Here is a 24077-nt window from a genome sequence, read left to right as displayed (position 1 = left end):
CTCGAGGCCAGAGACACGTCTAGGCCCAAAAATAGTTTCCAAATACAGTCCAACAACTTCTCCACGCTGCAGTCTATAACGCAACTCGCCTCTGCTGGGAATAGGGTGGACAACTTAACATCATGCCCGAAGTGGCAGCTTCCAATTGGTTCATCACGAATTCTAGACGAGGACCTCGCGCAAACAGTTTTGCATGAAATGTGGATCGTGTAGTCAAATGAAGTGTCCAGCGGAGTCGATGAAAGAGTTTCTACATTCCGTTGCAAAATTCCGTTAAGTAGAAAGTCATGTACCATGCATGATATTCATCTTTTTCGCTCCTTCATCGAAAAACTTCGTCGATGAAAGGTTCATAAAAAAATCATGCAGGCTATTTCTTACACAACGTATGCAATGCACTGTTTCATGCATTTATGTACGCTGTTTGCCATTTCAGTTCAAACTTTATTCTCGCACAATAAAATTTCTCTGTCCAGTTGTGTCTCTCCTCCCGTCTTGTTTCCGTTCTCAATTTTAGTCATGAGCATGTACACATAACTAGCCCAGCAGTCCATTTCACTAAAAATGTCACACTATGTTTACCGAGTTCTGCTCACTGTCCGCCATACATACCTATCTGCTTTTTATACAGCGAAGCTGTTAGTGCGACTATAGAAGCACTCGGAAACGTTATACCGGGCGTCCCACGTAACTGGAGCCAAACTTTCAAAATATGCAAATGCCACGCATACCTAGGCAGAACCAAGGTAACGTTGTTTGCCGTCGCTTCGCGATACTCAGGTTGCTTTACCTCAGTGTCTCGAGTGGTCAGTCGCACGGCAATTTTGCTTGTATTCACGGGCTTCTTTCATGCTTGAAAAAATTTGGAGGACGCTTAAGCTTCGCCTTCAAGAGTGGTACGCGATAGCATTCAAAGATCCTTGAATGTTTCTCACACTTCCCGGCAACTATAGCTTATGTAACCGTAATGTTTACCAGGGAACGCTAGCGGTGAACGCTATGCACGAAGGCGCGCTTTCTGGTAGAAACGCGGCCTCTTTCGTGGGCCGGCCTTCTTTTATTGTTTGCACCTTTAATATTTCAGCCTGAGAAGACTTAGCATAAAAGGCATGCGCTGTTGGTGTTTTGTTTCATGACAATTGTTTGTGGGCTGTCACTCCCGAAATTCCGAGTGTGAGGAAGAACATCGGCACTCTGAACAGCGCCGTTGCCATCGTGTGGCTCGTACCCAGTTCGCTCTCTAGCTACGCCCTACCTGCTGGCGCTGCGTTTGTCGCTGCCGCTCTACGACCCGAATCAACCTCCTTAACAATTGGTGGAGGTGCGGGGTATGACTAACAGCCATGTGCGGCCTTCATTGTGGTAGTTGCGGCGGTATAAAAGTCCGTCGCGGATGGCGAAATGCTGGGCCTGTCGGCGTAACGCTCGAGTGGCCGAAGCCACCGGAGGGTTGGACAAAATATCGAATATCATGACGATCCATGGGTCTTTTCGTTGCTGCGAGGCCATGCCCATGATGTCAAGGGGTGAGATCTCATGACTGTCGGTAGAAGTACTGGCGTCTGAATTAACTGGGAAGCGTGAGAGGGCATCGGCGTCAGAGTGTCTGCGTCCAGAGCGATAGACGACACGGATATCATATTCCTGGAGGCGGAGGGCCCACCGAGCGAGGCCACCCGACGGGTCTTTGAGGTTAGATAACCAGCAAAGAGCGTGATGATCCGTCACCACGTCAAAGGGTCAACCGTAGAGATATGGGCAAAATTTTTGAAGTGCCCATACGATGGCCAGGCACTCTTTTTCTGTTACTGTGTAATTGGCCTCGGTTTTTGTAAGGGCACGACTGGCATAAGCAACCACGTATTCGGCATTAGTGTTCTTACGTTGTGCGAGCACGGCACCAAGGCCTACACCACTGGCGTCAGTGTGGAGTTCTGTAGATACGCTTGGGTCAAAATGGCGCAAGATTGGCGGAGACGTAAGTAGGCGGCGAAGAGTCGTAAACGCATCCTCAGAGGCTTCCGCCCAATTAGAAAGTTCATTGTCGCCTCGGAGAAGTTGGTTGAGGGGTGCGATCACAGTAGCGAAATTGCGAACGAATCGTCCAAAATAGGAGCACAGTCCAATGAGGATGCGTAGTGCATTCAAGTTAGTGGGCTTCGGGAATTCGGATACGGTACGAAGTTTAGCAGGATCTGAAAGAATGCCTTCTTTGGAGACAACGTGGCCTAGTATAGTCAGTTTTCTAGCTGCAAATAGGCACTTTTTCAAGTTAAGCTGGAGACCAGCATTCCGGAGACAGGTCAAAACTTGATGTAAACGGCGAAGATGGGTCGGAAAATCTGGGGAAAAGACGACAACGTCATCGAGGTAGCACAGACAAGTATGCCATTTCAGGCCGCGCAGGATGCCATCCATCATGCGTTCAAATGTGGCGGGTGCGTTGCAGAGACCAAACGGCATTACAGTGAATTTGTACAAGCCATCTGGTGTTACGAACGCGGTTTTTTGACAGTCAGCGTCAGCCATGGGCTCCTGCCAGTAGCCAGAACGGAGATCTAAGGAGGAAACAAACTCTGCTCCTTGTAAACAGTCAAGTGCGTCGACTATACGTGGCAACGGGTATACATCCTTTCGAGTAATCTTGTTAAGCATTCGATAATCAAGGCAAAATCGTATGGTGCCATCATTTTAGATGCGAGAGCATCTTATGCTCGGGGCAGTGTCCGTTCTGCGACGTCCGCACCCATACTGCGCATGCGCAACTCTCCCTCATTCTCCTCTCCTACGCAGGTGTGCGCTCTCCTCCTCTCCTCTCCCCGTCTCCGCCACAGGTGCGGCGCAGCAAATCATTGCATATAACTCTCTCTCTCACTCTCTCCCTCTCTCTCTAAGGGTACGCCGGTAGGCGGCTCAAGTGTCGCGGCGCAGTATAAAGCGCGCGTTCGCTGTGCTGCCGTCATTCTCTCTCTGTGCAACGATGTGCGAAACGCCATGATCAACATCAACGTTGGCGCTAGTTGCAGCGGCAGCGCTACCGCCGCGGAGCAGAGGAAGGCTCGGGAAGCCGAACGTAAACGTCAGCGTCGGCAAGTGGACCCCTAACTTCGGGCCAGGGAATCCGAACGTAAACACAACCATCACCATCAGGGGAACGTGCATAGACCTCGTCTTCGCAAATTTCAAACTCGACCCTCTGCAGCAAGACCCATTGACGTCAAACTTCACCGACCACAAAGCCATCGTCTTCAATATACCGCGCGCACCGACGCTAGGAATCACGTACGATCTCTAAATAAAGACGCAACAACCCCGTACAAACGTCTCCTCTCTTCTCAATACATTCTCTCACTCTAACTTTCATTGGGTTGTGTTGCCAAGTGAAACGAAACGGAAACTCGATGTGCACCCCCCGCGATGCTTTCGCATCCCACCATGGTTGCCCGTAGGGTGAGATGATGTCATTTTTCTTATATAACTAGGAGGACTGGTGATGCCCAGGGACTACTAGAAGGCTGGATGACACCGCGTTTGAGCATGTCGTTCACCTGGTCATCGATAACGCGTCTTTCGCTCACCGATACTCGGTACGGACGCTGCAGAATGGATGCATGGCTTCCGGTGTCGATAGTGTGCGAAACAGTCGTTGTGTGGCCGAGTGACGTTGCTTGACAGTCAAAAGAGGAAGAGAAGCCTTGGAGCAAGTGAAGAATTTCGGCTCGCTGCGTCGTCGTGAGGTCACTGGCAATAGACGGCGTAAACGAACGTGGCAGTGACTGAGGAGGCGATTCTTCGAGTGCGGCAAAATAAGCGGAGTCGTCCATTGTGCCAAAGATTGATGGTGAAGCCAGTGGCTCTGCTCCCCAAAGGCTTTTACGGCGGCGTAAAGTAATCGCTTCGGCCGATGGGTTTGACACACACATCAGAGAGACACCAGTGATGAACTCGAGAACAGCGAAAGGCAGTGGTAGTGATCGGCGGCGAACTAAGAGTTCAGACGGCGTGAAGGGTACTGTGCCGGCATCTACAGAGGAACAAGATACACTGACAAGAGCAGAAGACCAGGCAGGTATAACGGTATGTTCTGAAACAGTGATTTTGCGACAAGGACCCTTGTTGGCATGGATAATATCTGTCGAAAACGGCAACAGCTCAATTTCGGCGCGGGCGCAATCGATGATCGCATGATGTGTGGAGCGAAAGTCCCACTCTAATATGACGTCGTGAGAGCATGATGGCAACACGATGAATTCGATGACATAGAGAACCTCCTGAATGACGACACGACCGGTGCACGCACCGGACGGCTCGACGTGCTGCGCGTTGGCAGTCCGAAGGGATAATCCAGAAAGCGGTGTCGTCACTTTTCCAATTTTGCGGCAAATACGGGCATCTATCACTGAAAGTGCAGCGCAGGTGTCGACAAGGGCTAGCGTCAATATTCCTTCTATAGCGACTTCAATAACGTTGTTCGGGGAACTGCGAGGCCTTATAGATTTTGCTGACACCGCAGTTCTTGCCTCCTGAACTGCGATATTTAGTTTTCCTGCATGGCGCAGAGGGCTCCGCCGACGGTGCATGGGCGAAACGGAGCGGCGGCGAGGAGATGGTGAACGGCGAGTGGAGAATGCGGTCTCGGCGGCAGGAGGAGATTCATAGGTGTCCGAATAATTGCGGCGTTGTTGGAAACGTGGCGCATATGGACGCGCATTGTTGGAGACGTTCGGTGCAAGTAGGCGACAGTGACGTGCCACGTGTCCAGCACGGCCACAATAAAAACAAATCGGACGGTTGTCTTCCGTGCGCCAATGGTCTTGAGGTCGTGCATGCTGTACGATTAACTTTGTAAAGAATGTAAGACAAAGTGTGAGCAACTTTAGTGGTAAAATATATTTGGAGGGCCTGCGTGGTTAGGGATGATTTTCTCGGCCGCGGGCGGCATTGCCGACGCCGACGCCGGATTTTCTGCGACACGGGGCCCTAAACGCTATCGCGTTAAAACACCTTTATCTGTCACGTATTGAGCAACAGAAAGCTCTATCGAGAGTTATTCATGTTGCTCAAAAATTTTCTCATTGACACTTTTCATCTAAGTATAATATTTGAGAAGTTGATTAGTTACTTAAGACTAATTATGAAATTAGGCGGAAAGCAAAAAATAATATGAGTATCTCCAAGCGACGACAAACAACATTACTTTGGTTCTGTTCAGGTATACGTGGCATTTGCATAATTTTTTAAAGAAGTTTGGCTCAATTTACGCGGACACCCTATATACATGTTTTCACGGTGTCTTGAAAGAACTACATCATTCACCAAGTTTATATTTAGAGGAAATTGGCTTTATCAACGTTAGGGGATAAGTCAAACTTGATAAATCCTCGTTTTATACCTGCTTATAGAGGCAGTATTCGAAACTGTCTTGCAATGTTTCCTCGCTGCCATGGGAGAACCAAAAAATGGCAGTGATTCAACGTATTGACCCTTTTCGCGGAGCAGTTTGTTTTAGAAAAACGAGATGGCGCTCCCGGCGGCGCGCCATACCTCTCCTCAGCGACCGCGCACGAATACGAAACCACTGCCGCTTCTACCTTGCTTATGTGCGATCAGCTGTCGGAAATGCAACCGAGTTTTCGCTAACACACTGTGCTCCAATCATGCTAGATTGAATCATGTGGATTGAAGACGTGTGCAGTAGTAGGCTGCAAAAATAGTGACTGGCATGTTAAGGAATAGAATGAATCTATGTGGCCAAGTTCGCGGACCGCTGCTACAACTGTCCGAACGTGTTACCGGCACTTCGTGATGTACGGCTTTCCTCGAGGATACAGAAATTTGCTCATCCGCCAGCCTTGTATCGCTAACCTTCAAAGAAAGGGCTTCATCCCCAGAACGTCGGAAAGAGTGAGTACCACTCGTTAAACAATGACAAAGGCAGTGAGTAGCGCCGCTTCCTGTCATAGTAAGTTTCGCGCACGTTATCTATACACATCTGTCCCAAATGGCAGGAAAACTTACGGTACGGCCACTCTATCGCCGACGTATCAAGAATGAGTGAATGGGCGTGCACTTGAATATATGCGCACTGTATACGCACAATAAATGATGGACTACACCTATGGCGCACGAATGGTCGAAGCTGAATGTTTCGTGACGGTCCACAAGAGTAAGCGAGTTACTAGCTGTAATATATATTTGCTACAAGGTATTACAATGTACAAAACAGCTACGTACGTTACAAGCCTTGTGCGCAGCAAGAACAAATCTATCGGAACTGAGCACACCCGCGAGCGATTAGGCAGACAATGATCAGATAGTGGCCGCACCGAGGAATTTCACTGCGTCAGAAACTGACAAGCCACTGCTTCAAAATATTTGCCGAATAAAGAACAAAGAGCAAAACACACTAATCCTGACTGAATTCATAATCGGAAAGCTTGGATAGCTTGTAATACATATTTAGCCCCGCTTTTAGAACAAGCACCATATACGCTGCTTGCGCCGTTTGGACATAGCTTAATTAGCTCCGAAAGCGCTTTTGCATGTTCTCGGAAGCTGTGATCAAAGCTTCGTGTCGTCCACCTAGTCACCGTCTACGATAACTCCGAAACCAGAGGTTTTCTAAGCTGCGCCGGCGTCATACACTTCCATTGTAAACAAGGAGGCAACGGAGGCAGTTGAGGCAAGCAATGGACGCGTCACTACGTTATCAAACATGGCAGCGCCCACGGGATCGCCGCGAAAAGGCTCAATATTCAGAGAAAATGGGAGCCATGCTATGGATGGCCATTACAGAAAGTTTGAACTGTGTAGGTTATTTACAGCCTTGGCATTAAATTACAAGGGTGCCAGAGCTTTACAAGCGTGTTTTATGAACCGCGTAGGAAATTTGCCCAATGTTCCGAAAGATGTCGACATGCCAACAAGATACTATTTCAAGGAAATAGGGGGCATTCAATAGGTGATGTGTGGGCACTGTTTCTCAATCTCCAGGGAGAACTGTACATGACACCGAGTTCATATTCAGTGGAAGTAGGGGTCGTGTTAGCGGGAACTTGTGGGGAAAGGTTTACGTTTTGGCTTAATTATGAGTTTTGTAAATAATTACTGAGCCCTCGTTTTTCTTTTTCTCCATATTTTGATGCATCACGAGGTTCATAGTAAGGTTCCCCGGTGTCCTCGGTGTACTAATCGAGCCATTTGGTGAAAATAATGGGCATGGTATGAGTGATGTGCAGCCGAAATTCATATTGTGTGGGTTAATAACGGCCTTTGCAAAACACGGCGTTGGAAGCACTCTGGAGCATTATAAGTGCGTTTTAAGAATCTGCGCAGAATTTAGCCCCCTGTCGTGGAAGACCTAACTGCCGCTGAGATCAAATTTAGTGAACATGTAGGGAACAGTTTGGCCTATGGCCATGCGGAGTTAAATATGTGTGAATAAAGTACGGCTTTTGCAAAAGATTCCTTGAGAAAGTGCTCGAAAGCGCTATACGGCCATTAAACTTTATTTCGTAGTGTACTGAGAGAAGTGTACGTCACAATGAGTTAAGTTTGTTGAAAATGGGGAGAATGTTAAGTGTAATCTGTGACGAAACTTTCTGGATTAATTATGAGCTCTGTAAAAAATTACAGAACCCTCGTATTTTTTCAATTTTCATAACAGATAAGAGGTACGCGCGCGGTTTCCTCGGTGAACGAAACAAGCCACCCTGTTAAAATTTCGTGCAAATAGAGGGAAGATTATGAGCAACGTGTCAAAATTCAACGTGTGTGGGTTGACAGTGTATACAGCAAACTACGTTACACAAGCGCTCCATAACGTTATAAGTCCGTTTTAAGAATGGACGTAGAATTTAGCTAGCTGTGCTGGAAGAACAACAAGAGCCACCGAGATCAAATCTGGTGAAAATGGACGAACAGTATGGAGCTGATGCGCATGCGAAGGTAAAGATGTGTAGGTGAAGTACGGCCTTTGCTAAAAAATTCCCTAAGCTCCAAAGCGTCATCAGCGGGCAATGGTTTAAAATGTGTGGTTGAATTGTACGGGCAGCCGAGATTGTTAACGCAACTGCTCCAAAGAAACACCTTCGCTGGCACTCGAGCTGTTTCTTTTTTTTTTTCCAGCATCAAGGGCTTTAAATTATTTTTGTTGAAATTGATTTTTATTTGCATTCAAAATAGCGATGGCTACGCACCTTCATTGAAATATGCATTTGTTGACTGCTCTCACTAGGTTACTTATTTGGCTCCTTTATTTCTCTCTCTCTCTCTCTCTCTCTATATATATATATATATATATATATATATATATATATATATATTCTAATAATGTAAAACGAGCCATCGTGACCACAGTGCTACAAGCCGCCCTAAAGAAGTAAGAAAGCTTTATGCACCACGTAACCAGGCTCAACAACGCTGGCTATCCGAAAGGCCTGCTTACAGCTGTCGCCGAAGGGTTGCTAAAGAAGATGAAACTCCTGAACAGCAAGCCTCAAGAAGAAGAAAAGAGTCAACAGAAAAGGAAGAAGGTCGCTGTTGTGCCTTATATACATGGCCTAGCCCATAAGCTAAAGAAGATAGCCGGAAAGGAAGGCGTCACGGTTGTATGTTCCGCACCAAACAAGGCATATTCAATGTGTGCGCGAGTCAACAATGGCCAGAAAAATAAGCAGTGCACAATCAACCACCAGAAGAGGTACACCACCTGCAAGACAGGGGTGATATATGATATACCTTTATCATGCGGTCGAAGATATATAGGACAAACAGGCAGGTGTGTCAATGACAGGACAAGAGAGCATGCAGCATCCTTAGAAGGAATCTCCGCTGGGCATCTCGCTTTTCATCATCGCCAGCACCATTGCACCGTACAACTTTACGACATATAGGTTTTAGAAAAAAAGTAAAGACAAGCTTACGCGCGAAATTTTAGAAGCCATGGCCATTGACCGAAGCGGGCAATCATGCATCAGTACACCATCGATAGTACTAACAGAAAAAGAAAAAAAAACTACTTGCACAAAGACGATATTTCGCTCTGAAAGACGGATAAACGGCATGACAAAAAGCATTGGCTGTCTTGTGCCATAAAAGGTGTGGGAAACCAAGAATAAACATTCAGTTGCTAGTCCAGCGTGTGTCGTCGTCCCTTTCTGTCCGTTTCCGTACGTTCTGCTGGAAACCATTTGTGCTATATGTGCAACCAACGAGATCAGGCAAACACTATTCTCATCTTCAAAGCGATCTGCGATGGGTACAAAGTGCCCGCGCCGAGTGCCGGTAGCTTCGTATGCGCTGTGCTCTCGACGTTCGCGTTGAAGCGAGACGAAAGACAGCGCGAAGGTCAATTTGCCCGCTGCTACTGGCGCGCTTTCACACTCCAGCGTTTTGAAGAGTTTCCGCGGTCATCGAGCGAGATGTGTCCATGTTTACCTGTGCGCACGTGACACCGTGCTTGTTTATTTAGTTAGTAAGAGAATATTTACAACTTTATACGGCCAATAAAACGACTGTCCTTACTTCGTAAGCTGTCTACCAATTTGCTATCGCAATTGATGCTTCGCCTTTCGGGAGAAACTGCGACTTTTTTTTTTTTAAATAAACACTTAATGCGTGCTCAGTTAAGCGTTAGATGAGGCATATTCATTTGTTACAGGAAAGTGTGGACAACAAGCAACTGTAGCGGAGTACCGACAGTCTTGCTTATTTTTCTCTATTATAGATAGCTGCCGACCCCGCAACTACGTTAGGGTGCCAGAATTCCTCGAACGCGCAACAAATCGCTAACTATATCCTCTTTTAAAGTGACCTGCTAAAATCTCGAAATAAATGGAGCGTGGCTTCATGGCGTAGAGTTTGTTTACAAGAGCTTGTTGCAGGTCACGAAAATTGCATTGGAAAAACGCATTTGATAGCCTTACAGAGCGCCACGAAGCCCTATGAATCTAGAAATCTGACATGCGTATATAAACTGTGCATGGCGCCTCATTCCTTTTGATTTTTTGAAAGTTAATGCCCGTGCTAAAGAAAATGGTTCGCAGCAGTTCTAACCCAAGCGAACTTGTCTCTCTAAATGTACCACGCGTTTTTGCGGAAACCGGAGGCATGCAAACGTATATTTTTCTACGAACCAGTTTTAACCCGAATGAACCTGTTCACAAAGCTCCGAACCGGTTCGAATCATTATAATTTTCGCTCCGGAGCTGAACCTAAATCGAACCGAAAAGCGTGAACCTGAACCCGAACCGAATCCAAATGTTTCGGTTCGACCCCTGGTCACAAGTCTGTGTGCCTTCGCTATTTTTATGAATTCCTTGCACCACGCTGAACAACCAAATTTTTTACAAAATAATAACTGAAAAAAAATTTAATGAGCACTTTTGAGGAGGTTCTATGGTTCTATGTTTGCCCTCTTTCACCGTGAAGCATAAGAAAAGGATTATGTGTACCTCTGAGCCTAGCTACAACTACAATTCGGACATTTTCTTTTCTTGAAGCATGAATTAGATTGTATACGTGAACACTACAGCATGCAAATGCACGTAAGAATTTAGACACAACGGCGTCATAGAAGAAAACTAAATGCAACTACATTTCCTTTTTTTTTTTTGTCTTTTAAAAATTAAAACAAAATAAATCCCGGAGAAGCCTATAGTCCAGTGCGACGTGAATTAAGCGCAATCCAGGTCACTTCGGCGTCCTCCGAAGGCCAGAGGTCTCCGGCGGGCTGTTGGGGCACGCGCTGCTGCAGTCAAACTGGGCGTCTATTTTGAAAAAAGGCTCGTCTCAAACTTAGAAAGCGCCAAAGTTACACTCAGCAAAACGGAAAGCGAAACGGCCAGCGAGATATTCTGGGAAGTCAGGTGACGAGCTGGCGTTGTCAGGTCTCCCTTTCATTGTAGACTTTTTCCTTCTCGCTCCTTGGCTCGCGAGTCGCACTGCTACGCGCGCACGCGTGGGGTGAAGGGAGGGGGGGGCATCAGTCGAGCGAGCTGCGCGCGTAGAGAGGTCTCGGAGCGGTGCGACGAGCATGGCGTCCGGCGGCGTCGCGCGACGGTGCCTTGTGCTGGCGGCTTTGTCCTGTTGCAGCCTGGGCGCTGCCTTAGCGCTCGTCGTGTTCGGAAACGGGGTGAGCAGCAGCCGTGTGTGCAGTCGCTGGCGATACGGTTGCCCTCTTTCTCTTGTCGCCGGAGTTGCGACAGTATATAGGATCGCTTGAGCGTCCCTGCGCCCCCTCCGGATGTGTTTTGTCACCTGCACATCGAGCGCTTGTTGCAGACACACGGACGCAAATGCCGAAGGGGGCCAATGACGCCTCGCGCACGTGCCGTCGCGATGGGCCTTTGATTGGAGTTGACGGCCCCGCGTGTTTTGTGAACACGCGGGCTCCGGATGAACGAGGCCGAGTAAAAGGGCGGCATGTTTGGCCCGGCGATCCCACAGGAGAGACGCACGTGCTTGTGACGTCTTTCCTGTTGCCTGAAGGCGCTGTGCGTTACGCGATGGACGTGCGTTGCCGTCAAGCACGGACTCTCACGCCAGAAGCCTTGTCGGAGGGAATGTTACCCACTAATGCTTTCGTGATTATGGTCCAGAACCAGGCGCCTGTCAAGCATATCTTTACCGCATTACGTTGCGACCATAGGTTCCATTCCATTATTCTTACACTTATTTGCCTGCATACAAAATGAGCACCTGCAAACGCCTGCGCACAGACCGGCTTCGACTGAAGATGCATAGCGGAGAACGTTTTTAAGCTGCAGAAAAAGTTGAGTGGCAGGCCATGTTTTGGACTTGAGTAACGTCACAAGAGTTGCTTATTGCACCAGTGCATGGTTACGTTGACTAAGCCGTTCGACGGCACAGTACTCGTATTCGCAAGAATTATCCTGCGTAAGTGCCGCCCGCTTTTGGCTGTTGCCATTGCGGCAGCCTCGTTCTTACGCCAGTCGCTAACCGAAGTGTTGGTTACCCGAGCAGCCGTTAACGAGTAAATGTTCTTACGTAAGACATGAACACGAGCCCACGTCCTTACGGCAGCACGGATATTTTCGAACACGTTGTCTACTCTTCAAGCGGTTCTAATTATTGATTTTTATGTACATGCAGGATGACCAAAACCATGTTGTACGTAGAATAGGTACTAGTCATGTTTATGTTCACCACTGCCGACCATATGTACTGAAAAGTAGGTCTTCGCTGTTGGATAGGTAGGTTGTTACCAAATAATTCAAAACAAAATATGATGGCTGAACGCATTCTTATGAGCTTAAGGACTGGGTATTCGTGTGTGTTGCGAGTGTGCAGTGTGCTTTGTTTGTGTATGTGCGTCATTTTATACCCCACCATTTTCATCTATATAACGATTGGCTTGTCTCCAGGCAAACATCTCCTGAAGCCATATTTTGTAACGAGCCATATTTTGTAAGGATTCTTTTCCTCTGAGTCTATTAATTCCGTGTCATCTGTCTCGCCAAATGGGTCATCCCGGCGATATCGAGGGCGCGGCTTCATGCGAGCCAATGATGAAGGGCAAGAACAATGGAAAATTAAAAGAGTAATTACAAAATACAGCGCCTGGCGTCATTAAACAGCCTCTCGCTCTCATTTGAAGGCATTTACTAATCATGATTTGACGCGTCTAATGCTATACACAACTCAACAGACGTATACACACGTAATTTTGTTGAGCTGTAGTCAGGTGTCTCCTGTAGGGAATGACGAGCTTCGTGATCAGTCACGGACAACGAAACCTAAGAAAGCATGCCGACACAATATTATCTTGGCTCTGAGTTCAATAATTGAGAGGAGATTGTACACTAGTTATTGAAAACGATCTTAGCTAGAGGAGCACGGTACTGTACTAACTGCCAAGCAAGTCGTACACCAGGGCTAATACATGATACATACAGAAAAAAACTAGTGAAAAGAAAGACCTGACAGTAAGACAGGCGCTACTTTATATAAAGAAGCGCCCACTCTATAAGAAATGTGCTGCGAGATTACTTCTCAGGTGAATTGGTGCTTACTGTAAGACATGATTTCTGAAGCGTAAAAATTCAGTGCCGATGTTGTAGCGCCTGTCTGTGTGCTCTTTTCTTTATCAAGCTTTTTTTAATGAATTTTTACGCTGCGAAAATTCCTAGTAAACACCTACTCACCCAGCAGAAGTTATCTTGTCCCATGGCTATTAGTTGCGCATTTTTTTTTTTTTTCGAATAGTCCCAGCACAAGCATACACGAACTTCCAGCGGGGCCCCTCGGGCCGTCTTACAAAGCGAGGAACAGTGCGCGCCACACTACGAGCACTGTTCATTTGTTCATGCACGTAGGTACAGCCGCGTTCAAAATGTGACTGGCTTTCCGCTACACTGTTCGCGTCGTGAACTATACGTCTGTGCATTATCTGAAGAAGCTCTTCTTGCTTCTTGTCGCCCGTAGTGTAGTGTCACTCCTAAATAAAATTTTGAATAATAATTAAAAAAAGCAAGCAACATCGGCACTTTTGCTAGTTTTGTAGTGAATGAACTTCTCTAGAAGCACGCCAAAAGAGTGGGAGGGTGCCTCGATTTTTCGTACAGGCATGATCAACGAAAACACTTAGACCAAAGTTCGAAGGTATAGCATTGTCACCTAGTACGGCAAACATTACAACCCGCTATGGAATTGTCCATTTAGCAGAAATATGCGCTAGACAAAGACAGCAAATGAGGCAAGAGCAGAGTCAGCTTTATTGTCGACTGGCTTTGCGAGTTCCTAAAAAACTCGAGCGCACGTGATTTCACCAAACGTTTCTCAACTTGTTTGTGCCAGTGAGATTTGCAGCTGCTGAGTCAGCCGTTGTCAGCGCACCGGACGGTCAACGCCTGTCTTGCATCGTCGCGTTAAGGTGACTGACGTGGGGTGGCTACTAATAAGTTCCACAGGAAGTCTCCCGAGAGAAAGGCAGTGGGCAGCATTTAGAATTTACGATGAAGCCGCTTTTGCAGTTCCCGAAAGGTCGGTCAGCCACGATCATTTAGAGACCGATCGATAAATAAATAACCATTATATCTATCTTAAATATGAGGACACATTATTGGGCTTCGTAAGAGGCCGTAAAGCTAGGTATGGCGCTGAGGATTCGGTTCTTGAGTAGCACATACCACTGAGCCAACAAGCTAGCCTCGGTGGTGTTGACTGAGCGCGTTTCTGTAGAACCAATTTCGTTTCGTTTCGTTTCGTTTTACTTTACTAATTAAAAAGTCGCCAGCTCTCGGAAGAAGTTGAAGTTAACAAAGCTCATAGGCCACGGGCCTTGCGCCCTTAGGGCATTCTGTCCAATGTGTTGTCTGGAGTCCAACATGGTGCAAGCTGTGCGCAAAGAACAAGGACAGAAGGAGTGTACAACACTTGCACTCAAGGCCAACCTGGTGTCACGCGGTACTGTGTTGTTCTTCCGGTTATGACACCGCAATAAGGAATACTTGCCATTTTATTTATTCGCTTATAATATTTTGCGTGTCATGTTTGGCCATTTTATTGATTGATTGATTGATTGATTGATTGATTGATTGATTGATTGATTGATTGATTGATTGATTGATTGATTGAGCGTCACAAAGTGACAAAGAGACGGCGTAGTGGAGCGCTCCGGATTAATTTTGACTGCCTCAGGTTTACCCACCACAGTGGCTTAGGAGCTCTGGCGTTGCGCTGCTATGCACGAGGTCGTGGGATCAAGTCCCGGCCGCGGCGGCCGCATTTCGATGGGGGTGAAATGCAAAAACGCTCGTGTACTTGTATTTAGGCGCACGTTAAAGAACCCCAGGTGGTCAGAATTAATCCGGAGTCCCCCACTACGGCGTGTCTCAAAATTATATCGTGGTATATTGGCACATTAAACCCCAGAATTTAATTTTAATTTGCCTCAGGTTCTTTAACTTGAACACCAAAGCTCGCTACACGAGAGCTCTTACATTACGTCCCCATCGGAATGCGGCTGCCGCTGTCGAGGATTGATCCCGTGACCAGATGACAGAAAGCACGTTATGTTAACCATGTACTATGTGCGTGAAGTCGAAGTGAAATAAACTGATGATCAAGTTAACACTAATACTACGTTTTGCCTGGAAACATCTGCTACACTATCGGTGCTGCAGGAAAACCCAGTCGTTAAATTTATGTTCTAATCACGCTCATGCGCACCGAGCGAAAGCTGGTGAAACTCGAGTAGATAATAAACTTTCTGTTTTATTATTAGCGATAATGATGGCTACTTAGCAGTTACCGGCATGGCACGCCGAACAGTTCAAGCTCGCTCGTGTGTGCGTGGCTCACCAAACTAATTTCAGCAGCCCACAGCAGTGAACACTTGTGGCGTTTCAACGGCTCATATTCCTTGACTAACACCTACCATGAACTCACACCACTATTTGCTTTTTACGACGCCGTACAACGCAAACGCGGAGCGGATATAAAATTGATTAGCGAACTTACTTTCGACGTACCGCCTGCACGACACCGGTGCATCGTATTGCAGCTCTAACGGTATATTGTTACACGCTTCAGTGAAATGTGCGAAGGGAGGTGGTGGCGCGCGCGATTTAGGAGCACAATTTCATTACTCGGTGAGCAAGATAACGATGCATTTGCAGTTCTTTTAGGAAAATTGAATAAATTAGTTTTGCTTTCCCGGATCCCAACGACTACCGCATACTATATGTTTCGCTTCGCTGTTATGTAGCTTTTTTTACGGTAGATGGCGCTATGGCTTATATCACCATCAAATGAGTAGTCGGCACGATGGCTGCGCACTTTCTACCGTTTTAGTGCGATAGCATTACAGACTGAACTTCGCTCACTTTAGAAGTACCTAACAGAAAATATGGGCCGATCCCGAAGGCTGTACAGTATCCCGAAGGCAGGTCAGCCTAACACAGTGTCTCAGAGCGCTAGTTGTCACGAGGAAAGAATGCGAGAAACTGGCACGTGATGCACGCGCCAGACGTTTCAAAGAGCAACTTTGGCACGATAGAAGCATGCGTGCGATCGTGGCTTAATGGTTTGAGCACTGGGCTCCTGTGCTGGAAGAGAGAGGTTCGATTCCACCATCGCTCACGCATTTCTTTATAACATTATAGGCGGACTCTACCCGCAATTGGAGATCGCTAACGAAAACTCGAGGTGTGTTGAGCGTACACGAGAGCGTCACAGTGTACACAAAATTGCAAGTTTGTAAGGAATACGAGGTATAGAAACGTCAATTTGATCAATGAAACCATGACGCACGCGCGCGCAGCTGTCGAAACGTCAGAATCTTACGAAGTTCTCCCCTGTTTTGTCTTTTTTTTTCCAAATGTCACTCTAGTTATCAGCAGTACGCTATACTGCATGTGCCACGCGTCAGCGCTTACAAACGCACCAAAAATAAAAAAAATAATGACGTCTTAATTTTTTATTAATTCCGTTACCCTTCTTCCAGTTGGATAACCGGAGGGAGTTAGCCTCCCTGCTGGCTGTAAATCGCTCGAAAGAAAATGTTATGGTACATCATAACTACAGACTATCACCTGTACTGCTTGACAGAGGCTAGTGGATACGGCTGAGAGCGTTGATAAAAAAAATTGACCATGCAGGCGTATTAGTGTAGATACACGCATTCGTGTAGAGTCCAATGTTCAGCCTGTCTAACTTCACCCAGCACGCGTTTTCGCATGTTCCACCGGAGAGTATCTTAGGATGACGTGCATCAATCGCAGCGCAGTAGCGGCGTAATGTCTGCGAGACCCAAAGCGTTAGACATGCTGGCTACACTGATGTTTTGCCTTCCGTACCTTGCACGCACTACCAGACTTCTTCTGGTAAATCTTGAAGACAACGCTAACGAGGGACACCACCACTGCTCTATAGAATTTCACGCCACTGTTAACAGTGGCCTTGTGAAGTTTCGAAGGCTCGGTGTTCGTGCACTTTAAATTAAATTAAATTAAATTATGGGGTTTTACGTGCCAAAACCAGTTCTGATTATGAGGCACGCCGTAGTGGGGGACTCCGGAAATTTAGACCACCTGGGGTTCTTTAACGTGCACCTAAATCTAAGTACACGGGTGTTTTCGCATTTCGCCCCCATCGAAATGCGGCCGCCGGGGCCGGGATTCGATCCCGCGACCTCGTGCTGAGCAGCCCAACACCGTGCACTTTGTCGTTTTTATGCAAAAGTGCGCACTGCGGTGCGTATACGCCTCCGTGTTTACTGATCATCGATCCCGGCAAACAGCATGACTTCATACAATGGTTGCCAGAACCCGAAAAGAGGGTGACGCACTCCTCCTTGCGACATTTCCTTTGGCAGCCGAAACGACGAAACGATTTGGCCATTATCCACTAAGGAGCAGCAGCATATATAGTCCCCTACCGGGCACGGTTCAGCTTATACACTCTTCCAGAGAACTGCGTAAATGAGAAGAGAGGCGGCTGAGTGGTATACCACTCAGCCGCCAGACAACTTTATCGAGCAATATATTGCTCGATATAGTTGAAATCAACGCGACGCGCAGCATAACATATGATTTGTTAATACACGCTCACTTTAACGACGGATAATTTTTTGTCACCTTTCTTGTTGCGGCTAAGCTGTCATGCAGCGGATGGTGTTTTTTTTTTTCTTTTTTTTTTTTTTCTTGAGACATCACTGGTTGCAAATGCGGCTTAGGGAACCGTGTTTGCCTCTTGGAGCAGTACAACATTTTATGACCAAACACTCGTTTCTCCCTCTTTGGCGCAATGATTGCAGCAAAGTTGCAAACGCTCGCTAAATTTGGCGCCGGTATCTTCAAACATTTCTGCTGGGCAAGCTGCGCCACCAGCGTTCGTATATAGAGACGCTTTGTTCAACACTCACACGCACACAGGCCACGTGGGAACGCGAGCTGCCGGTGTGCACCTCGGAGCGCTCGGCCTGCAGCCTGGTCCATCGGCGTTACTGGCAGAGCCCGCTCGAGATCCGGCTCTGCCGCTGCCCGCGCAAGGAGCCCTGTCCCGAGGGTTTCGACACAGCGACCAATGAATCGGCGTTCAACGTCACCGCCAGGACTCAACTTAAGGTTCGCCTTCAGCTCTTCCCGAGGTTTTCACCGCCTGCTTGATTGTAGAATAGCTAATTGGCTTCTCTGCAGCATAGTTTTTCACCCTGCGTCAGTTGATAAAAGCAATAACTAACCGCTCTTCAAGCAGGGTCCTGGGGTTCTTCTTATCGTTCACAAAAAATGACGTTCCATTACAACCAACGCATGAATACTATTTCTCCACCTGTCATCTTTCGCCGTACTTTGAATGCATTTTCACGCTTGTGTGATCACTGAGAACATTTAGGCCCAAAAGCTTGCTTTGTTCGGCAACTTTCGTGTCGCATCTTGTAAAGTTCCGCTTAAGTCTCATCCGGCGTCACTCTGGCAGCAGCACAATGCAGGTAAGAATTTATTCCTCCCTCTCTCCACTTTTAATAAGTTTGTCTCTTCCTCTTGCTCTCTTCATTTGCCTCGCAGATGTGTTCCGGCTGGCAAGCTCCCCCTTGTAACGCCAGCCAGGTATCACTGGTAGCAAAGACCATCAGAAAGATAACACGTGTTGCCCACGACGAAAACGGCAAGCAAACGCACGCAGAGGTGATGTGCCGCTGCTCTGGACAGAATTCGGACGTCTATTACCGTCGGGCCCATGGAAATAACACGGCGGATTTGACCTACTACGAACAGCGCCAGTACTTCACCTGTGAATCGGTAGGTTTAGCGATGCCCACCCAGAGTTTCAGGCAAAATGTTTGACAGGTTAAGAATGCAGGGGAAGCTCGTCCCACAGAAGCGCGCTGCGCCTGCTATTCTTGTCTCAGCGCTCCCTGAAAACACAGGACACACAGGCACGAAGAGCAACAACGAAGACGCCCCCAGTTACGCACCACACGCACAAGCAGCGAAAATCGGCGACAGTACAGAAACGAAGACAGCCTCCAGCACAAACACACGCGCAGTATTCGGGGAACTCAAAGGTTCACGACACGGCCGCGCACGAGCAAGGTGAAGGCGCGGACCTGAATCGCAAGGCGACGGAAGGAGAAATACAGACGAGGTGCACTTAATTGAATATGCATCGGAAATGCAATTTTTGCTAGGGATGTTGTACACAGTGACGCTACTAGAGCTATCCATCACTATCCATTCTACAGATATTCTGACGGTCAAGTCGAATATGACACACCAAAGTCCTATCTTCGTTCCCCATGTAAGAAAGGACGCTCTTGCATAACTTCGATGGCACAACTGTAAGTCTTTGAGCTAGAATGGCTGAAACAACGGCAGATCGCGAATCCAAACAAGGCAAAGGGGATAACATGAAGACTGACATTTGATCAGCAGTGGGCGAAGGGAAGCCTCAGCATAACTGATGCTTCCCGTGTTCGCTCCCTGTTGAGCAGATCGCGGAGTATTACAGGAGTATTAGGGCGAGGCCTGGTACTCGTGTTTGCGGCAACCACCTACATGGTGACCCGACCAGCTTCAGAATGACAGGTGAGCTTTTCTGGCCTCCATGTGTGATGACATCCAACGTGTTTGTAGCTTCTTTTATTATCTTTCTTGAAGCTAATTTGTCATCATGATTTTTTATATAGCAAATCATTGTGTAATTTAATTCCTCATTGCTACCTGCAGGAATAAACAGCACGAGAAAATGCGACACAATAAGAGACTGCGTAATGCACCATATTTTCTAGAGGTAAAAATTTTAAGGAAGAAATAAGGCATACAAGAAAGACACATGTACGCCTGTATGTCTGTGCTCTTCCTTAGACCTCTTTTACCGCTGGAAAGCATGACGTAATATACTCACTTAAGCAACTATGCTACCGCTTTAATTATGGACAAGTTGAAAACTCGGGAGCCAAACGATCAGGGAGAGCGGCGCAGAAGAATGGTAGTCATGTCATGCTTGCTTTTGTGACATTTTATAGGTTGCAATAATAACATGATAATGATACGTCGCAATAATAAGTTACCTTCACCCAAAAAAAATCCATTGCAAAAGTTTGCGCCTTTACTGCGCTGTCGTGACTATTGCCTGTCTAGTGGTGCGCGCTGAACACAGCTAAGTTTTCAGATCATTCTCACAGAATAAACCATTCGGAAGATCAAAAACAATTTATCGACGATGAGTACTAGCGTACGAATATTAGAGAGTTTTAGATTAGGGGGACGCAAGCGTAGGGGCCCCCTAGCGCTTGCGGCCGCGGTACTGCGCACGCGCAGACCGGTCTGCGCGTGCGCAGTACCGCGGCTCCGAGCGCTAGCGGGCCCCTACGCTTGCGTCCCCCTAATCTAAAACTTTCTATTATCCAAGTTTAGAAATACGGGCATGTTTTCAGCAAAGCTTCCCAACGAGCTGCAAAAGAAAAAAAAAATTGCGCACTATACACATGTTCCTCGTGGTGTTTGTAGGTGTGCGCCGCCATTGTGCTCTCTAGTAATCATTTTATGAGACTAGGTCACATACCTATGTAAGCCATTTCAGAAAAGGAAGGAGAAAAAAATTGCGTAGCTTGCACTGGAGGCGCAGTGCTAAAGAGACAGCGGAGCTGATGGGCACCTAGCTATAGTCCTGGCTTTTGGGCTAGGCTAAGCACTACCAAGTCATCGCCAGCATTTCCCGGAATTTATTGATTATTGATCGATTATCAATTAGCTGTTGATTGGATATCGATTGGATATTGATGACTCACTAAGCTCAAGTAGTTCCAACCATGCTTAGCTAGACTAAGCCATGCTCAGCTTCGCTAGCTCACAGGGGTACGTGCCATTGCGCTTGGACCCTTTCTGCACTGCCGCCAGGATCGGCCCACATTTTTGGATTCAGCAGACACATTACGCCCGGTTTAAACAGCTTCGCTGATAAAAAAAAAATACGCCTAGCTTAAACAGCTCCGATGATTAAAAAAAAAAAGACAACTTGCAGTGTGCAGTACTCAGCGACTCGAACGCGATAATCGGACCGTATGGCGACTAGTGCTTATTGCGCCACCGGTGATCGCTGGGTGGCCAAATGCAGCCACGATGCATCACAATTAACAAAGGCTCTCGCTTTCATCGTATACCATACTGCATCAGCTAGGTGTCCCCGGCGCCCACAGGCGGCGCAAGAAGTTCCGGCAGCCATGCGCTCCAAGTATCGCCTTTCAATCGCTAAGCACTGTACCATGCCATTCTGCTTGATCTTTGCTGATTGCCATGACAGTCCCAAGATCTGCGTACGACAGGTCTTCAGAGGAAGCTTTAGCACAGGCCTGACTCCGAGTTTCTTATTCTATCTTTTCTGTTTCCTTCCCTTCTTCTTAACTTCCGTTTCTATGTTTTTGACCCGTCCTTTCTGAAGAGTATATAGGCAGGCGTTGTGCCCCTTCCGGTGGCAGTTGCCAGCCTACTCCTTGCTTTGCCTTTCCTCCCTTTCAAGTGTACGTGTTTTAAAACTATATAATACTTGCAATAATTCAAATAGACATAAAACTCATAGATGTACTGATTAGGCGACAGTTGCACTAATTGGGATAATTTTTTTTACATCTAATATAAAAAACATTTTCTAGTGACTGATGGCCGCATAGTCATTATTTAGGCCCTCAAATCTCTGATGAACATTCAGATTAGCAAAATTTTAAAAATATAGAGTAAATATACAGCTATACTGTAACTCCACAACAAAAACGGATATCTCAGATATTTAACATCACCTGAAAGACCACGAAACAAGTGATACATGTAAACTGCAGTTTAACATATTGACTTTTCTGAATTTTAACGTCTGATTGCAATATCGCGCACAGAATGACAAGATGTTTATTTTACAGAGTTGTACACCTGGCCATTCCAACTTTCTGTGAATTTTTGAAGTTTTAGCCATTTATTATACGTAACATACGATGTTATGAATCAAAGTTGCACGACCACACCGCCAATAAAATGTGACTTTTTTTTTCGTTCAAGTGTAACAAATTTTGAATCCTCTCCATTAATCGGCTCCTTAATGCGAACGTTCTTGCGTTTACAACGCATTCGAATTGGGTAATCGGAGCCGAGACCGACCCAAGCATTCCTCTTAACGACGAAGTGTAGTTCTGCGCCGCGACCGGCCTGGAACACCAGCGTTCAGCTTTGCAGATAGCCATTTACTTTACATCGCCATTTTCTCTTCGTTCGATTTCACTAAAGCAAAAGCCATGCAACTAAATCAATTCACATCTTACCCAGATTATGTATGCATGTATGTAGTACTTGCATCGTGTATGTCTTTGCGCGCATACTCTCCAGTGTGCCTTGAATAGACTGGATGACAAGCCATTTACAGAAGCAAAGGTCTTGGGAGCCTGGCCTCACAGCTCATCAGCCCAGAAAGCCATTCGAGCTCTTCTTCAGCACCTGAAGGCGACAGACTTGTGTGCCAGTCTGTAGACATGCTGCACCTAGCTTAGTGCATGTGAAAGTGCCATCAAGACTCGTGTCCTCTCTCTCTTTCTTTCGCTCCCCCTCCCCCTCCCCACGTGTAGGGTAGCAAACTGGACAAAGTATGGTTAACCTCCCTGCCTTTCCTTCCTCCCATCTCTCTTTCTCTTTTCGTTGTTTAGTATTAGTCTATAGATTTGTCTTGTTTGCATTTCATCATTTTCCTCACCCCTATTTTCCCCCTCTTGGTTTACAGTGTTGCTGCTTTGCTAAGATTTTGGGAATTCCGGCTCTTTAGTAGCCAGGCTTCCCAAGGCTTTCGCAGCTATAACAGCAACACGACTGTAACGGCAGGACTCTCCAATTTCCGTGTGCTTTTCTGTATTTTAAAGACGCTTGATGCACACCACCGGACTTCGCCGTGCGTTTTCACATATCGCAACTGGCTTCACACCATCTGCGCAGCTACGTGAGTGCAACCCTGGAGAGCCGTGCGGACACGTCACGCGAGACTACTACGCCACGTACAAGACGTGTAACTGCCCGGCCCACCACTTGTGCACTGTGCCTCTGAACTTCAGTGACCGCAAGGTTGTGAACGTGAGGGAAGCGTTGTACGAAGGGACTGCTTATCTGGCGCTGTGCCTGCCGAAGTAGAAGCAAAAGAAGTCAAGGATCTCAGTCGCAAAGGCTTTCAACCATGTATTTTACGCAACTTAAAGCTATTTACGGTTTGCTACCGTGCGCCGACGTATACTCCGACAGCCAAAGGAGTTAACGACATCGCGAGCTGCGAAATACACAGCAAGCAAAACACTTCATGGTGCTTTCCGTACTATGGGCTGTGGCGAAATAAACGCGCCTCATCGCATCTATACTGCCCTAACGCAGTGATTCACGTCTCGGTGATCTCTGACGGTGCATATAGACTATCTGGCGCGCATGAGAGAGCGTGATGGTTACGGTTGATCGAAAACCGCCAAGGCTTAATCGCTGCACTGTACATTTCCTCCAATTTCACTTGGTTTGTAAGGTTTTTATAGGGCACAATAAGCTGTTCCAAAAGCCTTAACCATTAGAGGAATATGAGAGAGCTCCTTAAGAAGTCCCTTACTGCTCGCGTTGTCATGAATGATTACTTTGGAAGTCAAAGGCCCGGTGCATCTTCATTGCGCAGAAATTCAGGCGATTCCATGCCGCAAAGCGGGAGATGTCTTTTTGTTTTCATGCGTTGCTTTGAGGTTGGGAAATTCTCTGGATGTGCATGCTGAATGTGCCGCACGAGGAGTCGCCACAGCATGGAGCGGAGGTGTTCAGATGGAGTGGTCCAGCTCACCCGCTAGTGAGAGAGGGATGGGGGCGCGTACCAGCGCCGACAACTCGGACAGCAAACCGTTTGTAAATAAAGTTGGATCAATTGCTCTCTCTCTCTCTCTCTCTCTCTCTTTCTCATTCTATTTGCCGTGTCAAAAGTGCGACTGGTTTTGTTTCCCATGCGCGGAGGTAGTATCAATGGTGTGCGTGCCTTGTGTCTCGCACATTTCATGTGCACTCGTAGCAAGTGGGAACACTCTGAACACCCGAGGAAATAGGACCATGCAGCGCGTT

At 47.0% G+C, this 24077-nt stretch overlaps 1 protein-coding gene across 3 annotated transcripts in view; it reads left to right on the top strand.

Moving 5' to 3' along the window:
* The first annotated feature begins 11016 nt into the window (after positions 1-11016).
* The window catches only part of LOC119465384 (U-scoloptoxin(11)-Ssd3a), a 50486-nt gene continuing 37425 nt past the window's right edge, over positions 11017-24077 (top strand). The window contains exons 1-4 of one of the 3 annotated variants that reach the window (XM_037726167.2): positions 11017-11134; positions 17898-18089; positions 18531-18764; positions 22935-23894. In XM_037726167.2, the coding sequence (XP_037582095.1) occupies positions 11036-11134; positions 17898-18089; positions 18531-18764; positions 22935-23126 (717 nt within the window). In that variant the 5' untranslated portion in view covers positions 11017-11035 and the 3' untranslated portion in view covers positions 23127-23894. Of the gene's footprint in view, positions 11135-17897; positions 18090-18530; positions 18765-22861; positions 23895-24077 lie in introns of those variants that run through there. The other 2 variants (XM_049669373.1, XM_049669378.1) reach the window with 2 other exon arrangements.

The sequence above is a fragment of the Dermacentor silvarum genome, chromosome 1 (assembly GCF_013339745.2).
Source record: "Dermacentor silvarum isolate Dsil-2018 chromosome 1, BIME_Dsil_1.4, whole genome shotgun sequence".
Classification (NCBI taxonomy): Eukaryota; Metazoa; Arthropoda; class Arachnida; order Ixodida; family Ixodidae; genus Dermacentor; species Dermacentor silvarum.
This window is presented reverse-complemented; position numbering and strand designations above follow the sequence as displayed.